The following is a 12,759-nucleotide window of genomic DNA, read 5'->3' as shown; positions in this document are numbered from 1 at the left end:
AAGCCAGCAATTCTGAAAATAACACAACTATTTACAATTAATGGACAACAAACAAAAATGTAAGGTTTATATGCCCCCTCCTATTTTGGTATCTCGCCAAAGCATGAGGGACTTAACTTTCTTGACCTGTTACTGCTGCCATATCCCGCTAGGTAATTTGAAGTAATTCAAGTTCTCATTTCAGAGCAGCATCCAAGACCACCCCTTTGTTCCTTGTCCTCCAACTCTGATTCTAACATTATTGATTCTAGAGATCTTCCTAAGCCTTTGGAAAAGGTTACCACAATTATTTTTCCTTGCAGAAAGAAACAAGTTAGAATACATCTAATAAGGTGTGATTCACACTGCTCACACATTTTCAAAGAGAAACATCATAACCAGGGGTTGTTTTGTAGAAAAACAGGTGGCAGAGCTCATTAGCATATCCCCCCCAGCCAAAAGCAACCCAATGCAAGAAAGGAGAGCACTGGGCAAGCAAGGCCTGCTTGGATCCAGCCAGCCCAAGCAGGCCTTGCTCGCTTGGAGCTCTCCTGCCCCTGCCCCTCAAAAGGCCAGCAAGCCACCCGCTGCCCAAAATCACATAAGAAGTGGAGAAAGGGCAGTGCAGGCTTCTCCAGGAGTTAATGAGGGCTGCTGGGGCCTGGCAAAGCCCCTGGTGGCTGGCTGGTTGCCTGATCTCCTAATCCAGGGATTGTTATGCAGCTGCACCTACTATTCAATGAACAAGGTAGGTGGGGAGGAAGAGGGGGAACTGTTAGAAAGGTTCAGGAGCTGCGCTTCTGTGAGCTCCTGCTGAATCTGAGGCCTGATCATAACTGAGAATTCCAAAGTGTCCACAGACAACCCAGTGTTGCTACCAGGGTACTGAAAACAGAATGTTTGCTGTATGTCTTTGTAAGGTCTAATGTTGCTAATGTTGTCCAGGTAATAATGGCCTTTCACATGTTAGAGTTTGGATGGGCCGATGACACATCACTATTTAAAAAGAAAAAAAGTGGGAGCCAGTATGGGTGGGTATTGTACTGCCACTTGAATATAGATTGATAATTAAATCATTAACACAGTTATCTTTTACTGCTAAGTGATGGGAAATAATAATCACACCATTTGTAACATTTGGAGTGTCAAGATCTGTTGAGTGTCGTAGGGTTTTGTTTTCAAAAGTGTGGAGGACTCTTTCTGTCCATTTTTAGTGGTCAAAGAGTTTTGACATTCTTCTCATGGCACTGTGGTCACTTGACCACAATTCAAGCTGCAAAAATAAAGCACTGAAGCCCCAGTGTCTTCTGTACAAGATAACTCTACAGCCTCAAATAAAAAGAGACTTTTATGTCTGAAGTTTGTGGAGCTCAGAAATACACTGAATAGCTTTATCAATAACACTTCACAACAGTAAATGCACAGAAGAATAAATTCACAAATGTCACATCCTGTAACCACTCCATTAATCTTGGACTAGACTCAAAAGCAGTTACAAAATCTCTAAGGAGTGTCTTGAATATAGTATGCTTTTGCTAAAAATGCAAAGGCCACTTTGGGTAGATGGAGATAACTGCAGCTAACTAACTCCTGTTTGAGCCAAATTTTCTTAACTCACTTTTACTGTACTGGAGCTTCCACTGGGACAGGGAGTTCTGTTATGCTGCTAGCATTTTTCACTTACCCTTGTGTATGAAGAAGCACTTCACAATCATTTTTGTCCCGGGCATACTGCCAAACTCTGAACCATGACTATGAGTAAAGCTGGGCTGAAAGGGGGTCATGTTTCCCTCCATCTTTGGTGATGTTTAGTGGTGACAACAAAACTATCAGCTCATTTAGATGCAGAAGTTACTGATCTTAATGGCAACTGGCTTAGTTTTTCTTCAGTAGTTTTGTCATGCAGGCAAAAGCTGATTGGTTACACAATGTTTTGATGTCACCACAGACAGTTCCTGATGCTTAATCAGTGTGATCTGCCCTATGACTATCCTAAGGAAGGAGCCCCCCACCCCCAAAAAATGGTGCCAAAGAGCTGGCAGAGAAAGAAATAATGGGAAAAAACAGGAATGTGCACTCACATGAGTTCTTCACAACTTTCAGCCTGCTCAACAACAACAATAACAAAGAATGAACATTCACAGCATAGACTACAAGCTGCAAGACTTCTCCCTCTCTCTAATCAATTTCCACTTTCCTTTCTATGTTGGCTACTTCATTAAATATAGTTAATATTGACAATAATAATACACAGAAAGGGGTAGCTAAAATAATTCTTCCAAAGAAATGCTTTAGGCCCTGTAGCTTAGAGGGGAGGGGGAGGAAGGACAATTAGGGCAAATATAGGAAGGGATAATGATCTGTAGAATTATATATAGTGCAAAGAAAATGAATCTATTTATTGCATTTTTATCCAGCTCTTCCTCCAAGAAGCTCAGGGCAGCATTGATGGGTCTTTTCTAATCCATTTTAACCTCAAAACAACCCCGTAAGATATGAAGTGTGTGGCTGGCCCAAGAGTCAGTGAACTTCATGGCTGACAGGGTACAGAATTCCCTGCCCTTTTGCTCTCAAAAGTTATCAAGGTAACTAACAAATTAAAATATAAACAATGAAATCACATTTTAAAACTACTAAATGACACATTTTAAACCCATTAAAACTATGAAAACTCTGCCTCCAAAATCATTAAAATGATTAAAACCAGAGCTAATATTATATATATATATATATATATATATATATATATATATATATATATATATATATATATATATATATATATATTATACACACACAATTTAAAAACATTGGACAGTTAGGAGGCATCACTGAGGGAATGCCAAATGGGAAAAAAGTCTTCACCTGCTGAAAGAAGATGGCAAAAGAAGGAGACAAATGAAACTCCATGAGGAGAAGGTTCCAGAGTTTGGCACCATTTCCAACAAGATTCACTCCCAGGTTGTCACCCACTTAATCTCAGAAGGGGTGTGTGTGTGGGGGGGGGGAGCACCAAAAGCAAGGCCTCCAGAGATGGCCATGGTGCTCAGGTACAATTGGTGGGGAAAGGCTTGTTATTCAGAATTGGAGTGATATAGTTGTTTGTTGTTTTTACTACATTGGTTTCTAATGTTTCTGTTAGAAAATGGGTATTCTGCTATCTACATTTACATTTTTAGGCTAAAATGTTTTTTATTTAAGAACCAAGCTGAGCTACATTGCAAATGCACTGAACATTTGAGAAGGTGGGTCCTCAATAGGAACTGTGATTAAATATACAAAAACAAATGGCACATTAGTAAAAGCATGTTTAGGTTGAAAGCCAGCGCATGCATCACCCACTATGGCTGAAAAGCTGCAGTGGAAATAGAATTTATGAGCAATAATGATACGTATGAAATGCATGTAACATTAATACAACATAATACACAAGCAATTTCCAAACAAGCTAAACATCTGGATTTTCGTACTGTTCTGTACCATTAGCATCTTTCAAACAAACAAAATTTATGCTCATGGTGAAGGGCACATGGTGAATTGCTAGATACTAAATAGTTAAGCTAGAACATAAGAGAAGCCATGTTGGATCAGGCCAATGGCCCATCCAGTCCAACACTCTGTGTCACACAGTGGCAAAAAAATTTATACATACACACACACTGTGGCTAATAACCACTGATGGACCTCTGCTCTCTCTTCTATGTTGATTAAATGGTGTGAAAGATATCCAGAATAAATACTCATCAAACACTATGCCCAAAATTTAAGGACTTTCTTCCTTGCTTTAATAGTTATAGTGGAAGACTATTAAATGATCCTGTTTCACCAGAGTGAAGAACATACAATTACTCATCTTTTGAGATAGTGCTTGAACTATGAATGAGAAATTAAGGGTGCCATTAATGAAATTCACAAATCCCAGCCCCTGAGAACTCACCTTTAAATAGAGTCAGAGAGGCTAAATCTTACCTTCTTGCAAAGGCTTCTAAAAAAGTAGCTACGGGCTGTCACAAATGGTAGAGATGTCTAAGTGGCATAATTTGAGCACTACTTTCAAACTGATGGCAGTGTGGTGAATTTAATTACATAAGTTATTAGCTAGCAAGCGCAGAAATATTTAAGATAGGGACTTTTAACACTTTATGTAAATTAATGGCTTATATAATGCCACTTCCTTTGAACATAAAATGTAAACTGCAGAGGGCAAGATTGTTTTCATTCAGCTTTAATGCTGATACTCAAAACATCACTACTACATCTCTTAATTACATATCTATATATCTAATAATGAGAGCATGGCCCCATCTGTGGTATATAAAACTGCAAATCGGGGTCACACTGACTAAAAACAGATACTTCTGCAACTGTGGGAGATTCCCTAGGCTTGCAGAAAAATCTAATAATGTTTTAAACATACATGGTGGGGGGTTTAAATCACTTCCAGCAAAAACATTGTCTGAACATGTGCAGACAGTGCACGTACATCCTCTTCCATGCATAAATCGGTGAAGATGGGGCTGGGGTGGAGGAGCATTGGGGCGGCATGGCAGCAGAGGCCAGGATACACGGCAGGCTCACTGGGGTTAGTGGCAGTGTGTGTGTGTGTGGGGGTGAGCCGTGGCTGCTCTGGCAATGACTACAGCAGTTGGGGGGAGCTGAGGAAGTGATGTTGGGGGTTGGCAGGAAGTTGCAGTAGTTCCAGCAACAGCTGTGGTGACTGGGAGGGGGGGGGGTTGTGGCCACCCAATGGTGGAGACCAAGAGCCATGCCAGGGCAATGTTAGGGTTGGAGAGGCTGGGAGATGCAGCAGCCTCAGAGACAGCTGCAGAGGTGGAGGTGAGAAAAAGTCTCCTAGCCCAACACACCCCTCCACAACTGCTGGCTCTGCAGCCCATTTAAAATTTCCTGCTGGCTTCTAACCGGCCAGATGCAGGAATCAGCACTGCAGGGGGTGTAAGGAGGATTCCCTCAGCTACACTGGGTTCCCTTGCACCCTTGGAGGGGGAGAGAAAGCCTTGGTTAATGTTCATTGAGTAGCATGCCAAAGGTAGGGGTTAAATAGAGAGAGCATTGAGGGTGGGGGTGAGCAGTGTGCTGAGAGTGGGGGTTGGTAGGCAGTGAGAGGAAAGGGTATGGAAAAGTAACAAGGTGTCAGAAGCCAGAGGACTAAGCAGTGACCAGTGGGGAAATTTTCATATGTTTCTCACAGGTTCCTACTTGTACTTGATTAATTCCATCTTAATCTCTGTATAACACTAAAAATGTAAAGTAATTTTTATTTACAAAAAACCAAACAGTGGGGGACTTAATTTTTTAAAAAAATGACAGTTAACATCTGTCTCAACTTTGTTTGCTATGTTTTATTTATCTTTGATTAAAGGAACTAACAGAAGGCACTAAGTGGAACTAATTACTATTTTTGATTAAGTAATACTTAATCATACAAACTACAGGGTGTTCGTATGAGAATTATATGTTTGGAGGAATCTGGACTTGGAACAGTCTAAGAACAATCTGCGTATTTTTTACTTGTATCCAAACTACATTTTTACTTGTATTTACTACATTTTTTTACTTGTATCCAAATCGACTGTAAAGCCACACAGAGATTTGAAATATGGGAATGACAAGAAGACATTAAGGACTTACCTCCTCATACAGTCCAGTGCACGAATAAAAAAGTCTTTGTGCAACTGATGTTCATCTCTTAAAATTGAACATTGTTCCAGTGTCACTGACATTGATGTCCTGTCTTTGGCACTTTTACAACAGGTAAACCGGATTCCATTGAGCTTGCGGCAAATCTATAACAGAGAAAAATCAAGCAACTTTATGCCATCCAGATTCCAAGGGAATATTTGGGAAATATTTTATACTTGCTTCAATATCTTTACATTCTCTTTTTTGCTTCTATTGATAGAATGCTATTATTGTATCCCAGCCATATAATGCATTTAAGGAGTGGAAACAGACATTTGTTACGAGAACTGAAGTTATTTTAGGCCAGCCCGATTTAATCAGATCTTTGTAAAATGGATATGTCATCACTGTATTGATAAACATTCAATAAAGTCTGTTTATTTAACCTTAAAAAAAAAAAGTAGGCATGGCCCTGGTTAGTATTTAGATGACCGAGGTAGCTAGATAGAAGCAGTCAATGGCAAACCACCTCTGTTCATCCCTTGTCTCGAAACCCTGTGGGGTCACCATCAGTTGGCTGAGACTTGACAGCACTTTACACAACATATACATTCTAATAGCAAAGTCGGTCAGATGTGAGGATACTTAAATCTGCAGACTGGACCTTTGAACAGACTAGATAAATCTTCCTACAAAGCTGAAAAATGCTCCAAGTTTGCAGAAAAATTCTGAAATCTAAAAAAGGAGAGAAAATTGGATGTTGAAACCCTCCCAAGTGCTTTGTTCAACATCTTTATAAATTATTTCAATGAAAGAATAGAGGGAATGCTTATTAAATTTGCAGATGACACTAAATTGGGAGGAGCAAATATGGTAGAAGACAGAATCAGGATACAGGATGATCATGACAGGCTGGAAAACTGGGCTAAAACAAATAAAATGAATTTTAACAGGGATAAATGTAAAGTTATGCATTTAGGTAGGAAAAATCCAATGCATAATTATAGGAAGGGGGAGTCTTGTCTTGGTAGTAGTTAGTGTGAAAAGAAATGGTAGTAGTTTTTGTGAAAAGGATCTAGGGTCTTAGCGGACCATACACTGAACATGAGTCAGGCCTGTAGCCAGAAAATTTTGGGTGGAGGGGCCCAGGGGATAAAAAATTTGGTGGTGGTGGGCCCTGTGGGGTCTGGCTGCTTCTTCCTGGTTCTGCTTTTGGCCTCCCCTCAACCTCAGGCGAGGGTCATTTTCCCCTACTACTCACAAGAAAGCCCCTGCCACAGAGTCTGACTGCGGGAGTGGGGTGGGATGCTGTTGGGCACCACTCAGGCTCAACTCCCCCCCCCCCCGCCTTCCTTGGCTTCCCCAGCTGTCTCTCCCACTCTCTTTCCTGCTGTCACTCTCTCTCACTCTTTCCCTTGCTTTCTCTCTTGCTCGCTGCCTTCAGTTCCCTGGATGAGTTCAGGGAGGGAGCATGGTCCTTTTGGCGGTGTAGCAAAAATGGGGGTGGCACAGAAGAGTTTTATGCGGCGGAAGCCACTCAGCAAGTCTGCCTCTTTCACTGGGATATGATGTGCCCTCCCCGCCCCATGCCCGTCTGACTGGGCTCGTTCATCAGGAGGAGAGGAGGGTGGAGCTCCTGCATTGGGTGCACGCAGCCCAGGCTCTTCTTCTGCTCTGGGGTGCTGATTTTGGAAACGTCTCTTCAAAGCAGCCCAGATGGGAAGGGAGCTGGCTGCTCCGGGTTCAGAATCCCCCCAGAAGTTCATGTGCCCCTGGGCAGGGCAGAGCAGGGCTCTCTCTCTCTCTCTTTACCACTCTCTCTCTCCCCCTTGCTGTCACTCTCTCACTCTTTCCCTTGCTCTCTTCTGCTCTCTCGCTCTTGTTGCTCTCTCTGTCTTCCCCCTTCCTTCCCTTTCTTCGGGTCCTGGAGACCTTCTGATTGAGAGGCCCTACAGAGGAAAGGGGGGTTAATAGAGCTGCCTGCTCCCCCCATGCCCCCCTCTGCAGGTATGGGCCTGAAATGAATCATCAGTGTGATGCCGTACCTAAAAAGGCAAATTCAGTTTTGGGCTGTATCAACAGAAATATAGTGTCCAGATCATGCAAAGTGATGCTATTGCTTTATTCTGCTCTGGTTATACCGCACCTAGAGTATTGTGTTCAGTGCTGGCCACCACAATTTAAGAAGGTTATAGACAAGCTGGAATATGTCCAGAGTTCACCCTGTGCATTCCATGCATTCTATAAGCTGAGCCTCTTTTGAACATGTCAGTATGTATTATCTATGTAGGGAGTTTATTTTGCAGCTTTTTATGTTGAATGTATTGTATCTACTTCTTGAACTTTGCCTGTCTGAATCTGAATCTGATCCTAGGATAATTGTATAGATGTATTATAAGTTTTTGTCTGGCGGGGAGGGGGAATTGAAAGGGTTAAGATTTTGTGAATATATGACTGTTTTTTTTAATTTAATTTTTTAAATTTAATTTAAAGTTTAATTTTAAAAAAGAGAATAAAAAAAGAACATGTCCAGAAGTGGGCAACAAAGATGGTGAGGGGTTTTGAGACCGAGTCCTGTGAGGAAAGATTGATGTTTAGCCTGGAGAGGAGATGAATGAGAGGTGATATGATCACCATCTTCAAGTACTGTCATACAGAGGATGGTGTGGAGTTGTTTTCTGTTCCTTGATAAGGTTGGACCAAACCAGGAAGGTTGAAATTAAATCAAAAGAGTTTTCAGCTAAACATCAGGAATAACTTCTCGACAGAGTAGTTCCTCGGCTCAACAGGCTTCCTCAGCAGGTAGTGGGCTCTCCTTCTTTGATGGTTTATAAATAGTGTCTAGATGGCCATCTGATAGCAGAGGGAGGACAGGAACAGTTGCATCAGTGCTTAGTACTCATGGGCCCTTTCTTACACACCCAGGGAAATGCTAATCGCCACTTTGGAGTCAGGAAGCAGTTTTTTCAGGCCAGTTTGGCCAGGGATCCTGGAGATTTTTTGGGGGGAGGTGGTTGCCATCTTCTGGACATGGAGCAGGGGTATGGGAGGAGGTATTCGTGAATTTCCTGCATTGTGTGGGGGTTGGCCTAAATGACCCTTCCAACTCCATGAAACTAATTACTTCTGCCTTCTCAGGCAGACCCAGTCAGTTTTATTCTACTCTCTTTTTTAGCTGATTGCTGCAATAAAATTACTGCCAAGGTAGCAAGAATTTGTGCACTGACTAGCTCAATCAGGCAGAAGACTGCAATCTCTTTTAAGAAAACTTAAATATATATAAAATATATCCTCAGGTCTATACAGATATAAGACTGCTTTAGCAGGGAGGACAGGATATAAATTGAATAAACTAAAACTATCAATATATTTGTCATATATTAATGTATTATTATTGTTGTTGTTGGATAGGCTTTTTAAATTTCTGATTTTGGATCATAATAATAAACTTGACTGACTTGATTACAACTTTATGCATGTTTTAAAAGTCCAACTTCCAAATAAAAGTAAATTTCATTTAAATCCACCTGTAATGGAAATGAATAGGCACCCTTGACATCCTTACTGTTAAAAATCTAGTAGCAGTTGTATTGGTTGCGGGCTACAACTGCAATCCTAAGGATACTTTCCCTGAGAATAAGTACCACTGAATAAAATAAGACTTACTTCTGAGTAAATCTACTTCAGATAGCTCTCTACAGCACACAAAGTGGAAGGAATCTAACCCATAAACTTAAAGAATATAAAGAGGTGTTTAAGTATAATGATATCCCATTCTAGCTATTAGTATAATTTATAATGATAATGTTATAAATTGGTGCAAATTTAAGAGAAGGCCATTTTGAGTATCAGAAACAAAACCCATGCAATCAAGTGAATCCGGAGAATGGCAGCAGCCAAGGACTATTAAGCACTGTCCCTCCCTACCATTTTAATTTTTATATTCTAATTCATGTTATATGAGATGTCACTACAAAACAATAGGGATTAAGCTGTATTTTTAAACTGGTATATTTTAAATACATGCACATTAACCCTGTGCATTAACAATCACTTATATTCAGTATCCTTTGAAGTTTGTGCTTTTATTTTGAAATTAAGTTCAAATCAGAATAATTAAAGGATTCCTGATTAAGCTTTCTTAAGTTAAACAAAAAACTTCAAAGAGACCCGAATTAGAACAGATATTGAAGAACAAAGGTTTTGGCAATAGAACAGAAGGAGGATAAGGAGGATGCAATACACACAAGAGAAAAGCACTGTGAAATGTACTTTGCATTTTACTCTTTAAAAGGGGGATAAAAAGGCTTGAAAGATGGTCGTACCTCAGCAAGAGCAACCCCACTGTTGTATCTTAAGGGTTGGTTCAGACCATCATTCCAATTGCTCAATGAGTGGCAGAAAACCAGTGGACCTATGTTGTTTGAAAATGCAGACTTTCAGTGCACTCTGTTGCTACCAAGGTTTTGGCAATCTAAACTTTTGCCACTAGGCACACTGGCTGTGGAGTCAACTGAGAACATTCAGTGCACATGCAGTGCACATGCAGTGCAGTTTCTGAACAGGTTCTCTACATATGGTGGATGGATATATCCTGATACACCCAAACACTTCCCTGTTTTTCATGTATTTATATGTCTAGCTCTTTAACAGACAAGTAAGAGGAAGAGCGTTCTTGTACTAGACAAAAGAGAAAACAAATCTATTAAAATCTGAGGGTTATTGCAGGTGCCACTGTAGCCAAATTCCTGGCAACCCCAACTCAGCTAACTAATACAAGGAAAACAAAATGAGCGAAGAACTTATTCAGGGAGCATGTAATAGGGAAGATTCTAATCAAGTATGAGTTTCAATTTTCCCATTGGATGTTTTTAACACAGAAAACCTTTCACTTGAGTTGTAAAGGTACACCTGGGAATATATTTTAAAAAGCCTTGAGAAATACCCATGGCAAATGGATTCAAGAATATCAGGAAATACCAATATTTTTTGGGTCCAACAGACCTGAATCAGGGGGGAAAAAAAGATTCATCCCTGCACATCCCTAGTGGGCAGCTGTGTCAATCTATAGTATCAGAACAAATTTTTTCAGGGTAGAAGCTTTTGTGAATCACTTCCTCTCTTTAGCACGTTCCTTTTCTAACCAAATTCTCTTTTTCCCCTTCCTTTTCCTCCTTCCTTGCTCTTTTTTTAGGGCTTGTTTTTTTCATTCACTGTGGGCCATGAATTTCCTGTGTTGACTGACTTCTCAGTTGCCCACTTGTGATGGATTGTTGGGGCACCATCTGATATAGTAAATTGCAAAGTTCTCTTCCTAGCAGGAGCTACTATGCATATTAGGCCATGCCCCCCCCCCCCGCTGTAGCCAATCCTCCAAGAGCTTAGAGGGCTCTTAGTACAGGGCCTACTGTAAACTCCAGGAGGATTGGCTACATCAGGGGGTGTGGCCTAATATGCAGAGGAGCTCCTGCTAGAAAAAGAGCCCTGATAAATTGACTGTAACATTTTTAACTAATATTTTGTTTCTAAAAACTGTAAAATGTTGATTTTCTATTATATTTAGCTGTTGGAAGCCACCCTGAGCCCTGTTTGGTAGGGAAAGGAGCGGGATGTAAGTAGAATAAATAAATGAATAAAATAGTTAAGACTGTGCAGAATCATTTATTTTGGAAATGTCCTGCAATTCCATCTTTGTATGTATGCTGTCTCTCCCCCCCTCCCAAGTTATCCTGGAATACTCTAAGCCTCCTGGTTACATCCTCTCTCTCCCTTATCTGCATAAAGTCTCTTTGTCCCAGGCTGTGACTGCCTTTGATCACTTCGTGTACCCACAGCAGATAAGTAGAAACTAGTTTTGTGTCAAGTGCATCTGTTGTGTCAAGGAACAGAATTGTTCCTGCCAGGCTCTGCTAGTAAGATTCCCTATTGGGCAGGTGGTGCCATGCTACCCAGGGGCATGTGGGACATGTGCATGCTGCCCCTATTCTCAGCAGCTGAGAGTAGGGAAGATGAAAAGTTGGGTAGTGAGTTGGAATTATTTCTCCCCCCCTCCTGATTTGTTTGTGACCTGATCATGGCCATAAACAGGCCTCAGATTCAACAGGAGCTCACAGGAGCACAGCTCCTGAACCTTTCTGAGGGTTCCCCCTCTTCCTCCCCACCTTGTCCACTGAATAGTAGGTGCAGCTGCATTACAATCCCTGGATTAGGGGACCAGGCAGCCAGTCACCAGAGGCTTTGCCACACCCCTAGCATCCCTCGTTAACCCCTAGAGAAGCCCACACCACCCTTTCTCCATTTCTTATTTGATTTTGAGTGGCAGATGGCTTGCTGGCCTTTTGACTCGGGGTGGGGGTGGCCCAGGAGAGCACCAGGCAAGCAAGGCCTTCTTGGGCTGGCTGGATCTCTAGTCAGTCCTAGCAGGCCTCACTCGCCCAGGGCTCTCATTTCTAGCATTGGGTTGCTGCTGGCTTGCGGGGGCAGCATATGCTAATGAGTTATGCTAATGAGCTCAACCACCTATTTTTCTACAAAATGACCCCTGACCATAAGGTTTGTATTCTAGCAGTCCTATTTCCTTTGTGTGTACTGTACACAAAATTATACACCAGAATCTGCTTTGTAGAAATGTAGAGGCTTGCAGGTCATGGAGTGCTCAGTAAGCATATCATGGTACAGCAAAGGGCAACCCAAATGATCTAGAGGTTAGAGTACCTTCACTGCAAGGAAAGGCTAAATGCTCTGAAGCTCTATAGTTTAAAGAGGAAAACCTCAATTTTTTATGATTGGGAGGCAGAGATGATAATGACATAAAATTAAGTATGGTGTTGATAAAACAGGTTTTTTTCTTCCTCTCCCTAAATATTAGAACTTGGCGCAGGAGATTCAGGAAAGACAGAAGATAATTCTTCATTGCACAATGCATAATTAACTTGAGCATATATTGAAAGCCGCTTAACATGGAGGGCAAAACAATGAAGTCACTGTATCACTTCAGCAGGAAATCACATTTTAATCTTCTCCCATTTAAAAGCTCTCTGCAAATTAAAAATTAGCACATTAAAGTATAATATTTTAATCTAGCTTTTTTATGGTGTGCTATTTTTATAATGACAAGAAACTATGAGTTTAGGGAAACTT

General features: G+C 41.1%; 1 protein-coding gene across 7 annotated transcripts in view; it reads right to left on the bottom strand.

The window, feature by feature from the left end:
• Window positions 1-12,759, bottom strand: part of INPP4B (inositol polyphosphate-4-phosphatase type II B) — a 394,186-nt gene that overhangs the window by 47,584 nt on the left and 333,843 nt on the right. For all 7 annotated transcript variants that reach the window (XM_060246716.1, XM_060246717.1, XM_060246715.1 and 4 more), the window contains one exon: window positions 5,629-5,783. In XM_060246716.1, the coding sequence (XP_060102699.1) occupies window positions 5,629-5,783 (155 nt within the window). The remainder of the gene's footprint in view (window positions 1-5,628; window positions 5,784-12,759) is intronic.

This window comes from Heteronotia binoei, chromosome 9 (genome assembly GCF_032191835.1).
Source record: "Heteronotia binoei isolate CCM8104 ecotype False Entrance Well chromosome 9, APGP_CSIRO_Hbin_v1, whole genome shotgun sequence".
NCBI lineage: Eukaryota > Metazoa > Chordata > Lepidosauria > Squamata > Gekkonidae > Heteronotia > Heteronotia binoei.
This window is presented reverse-complemented; position numbering and strand designations above follow the sequence as displayed.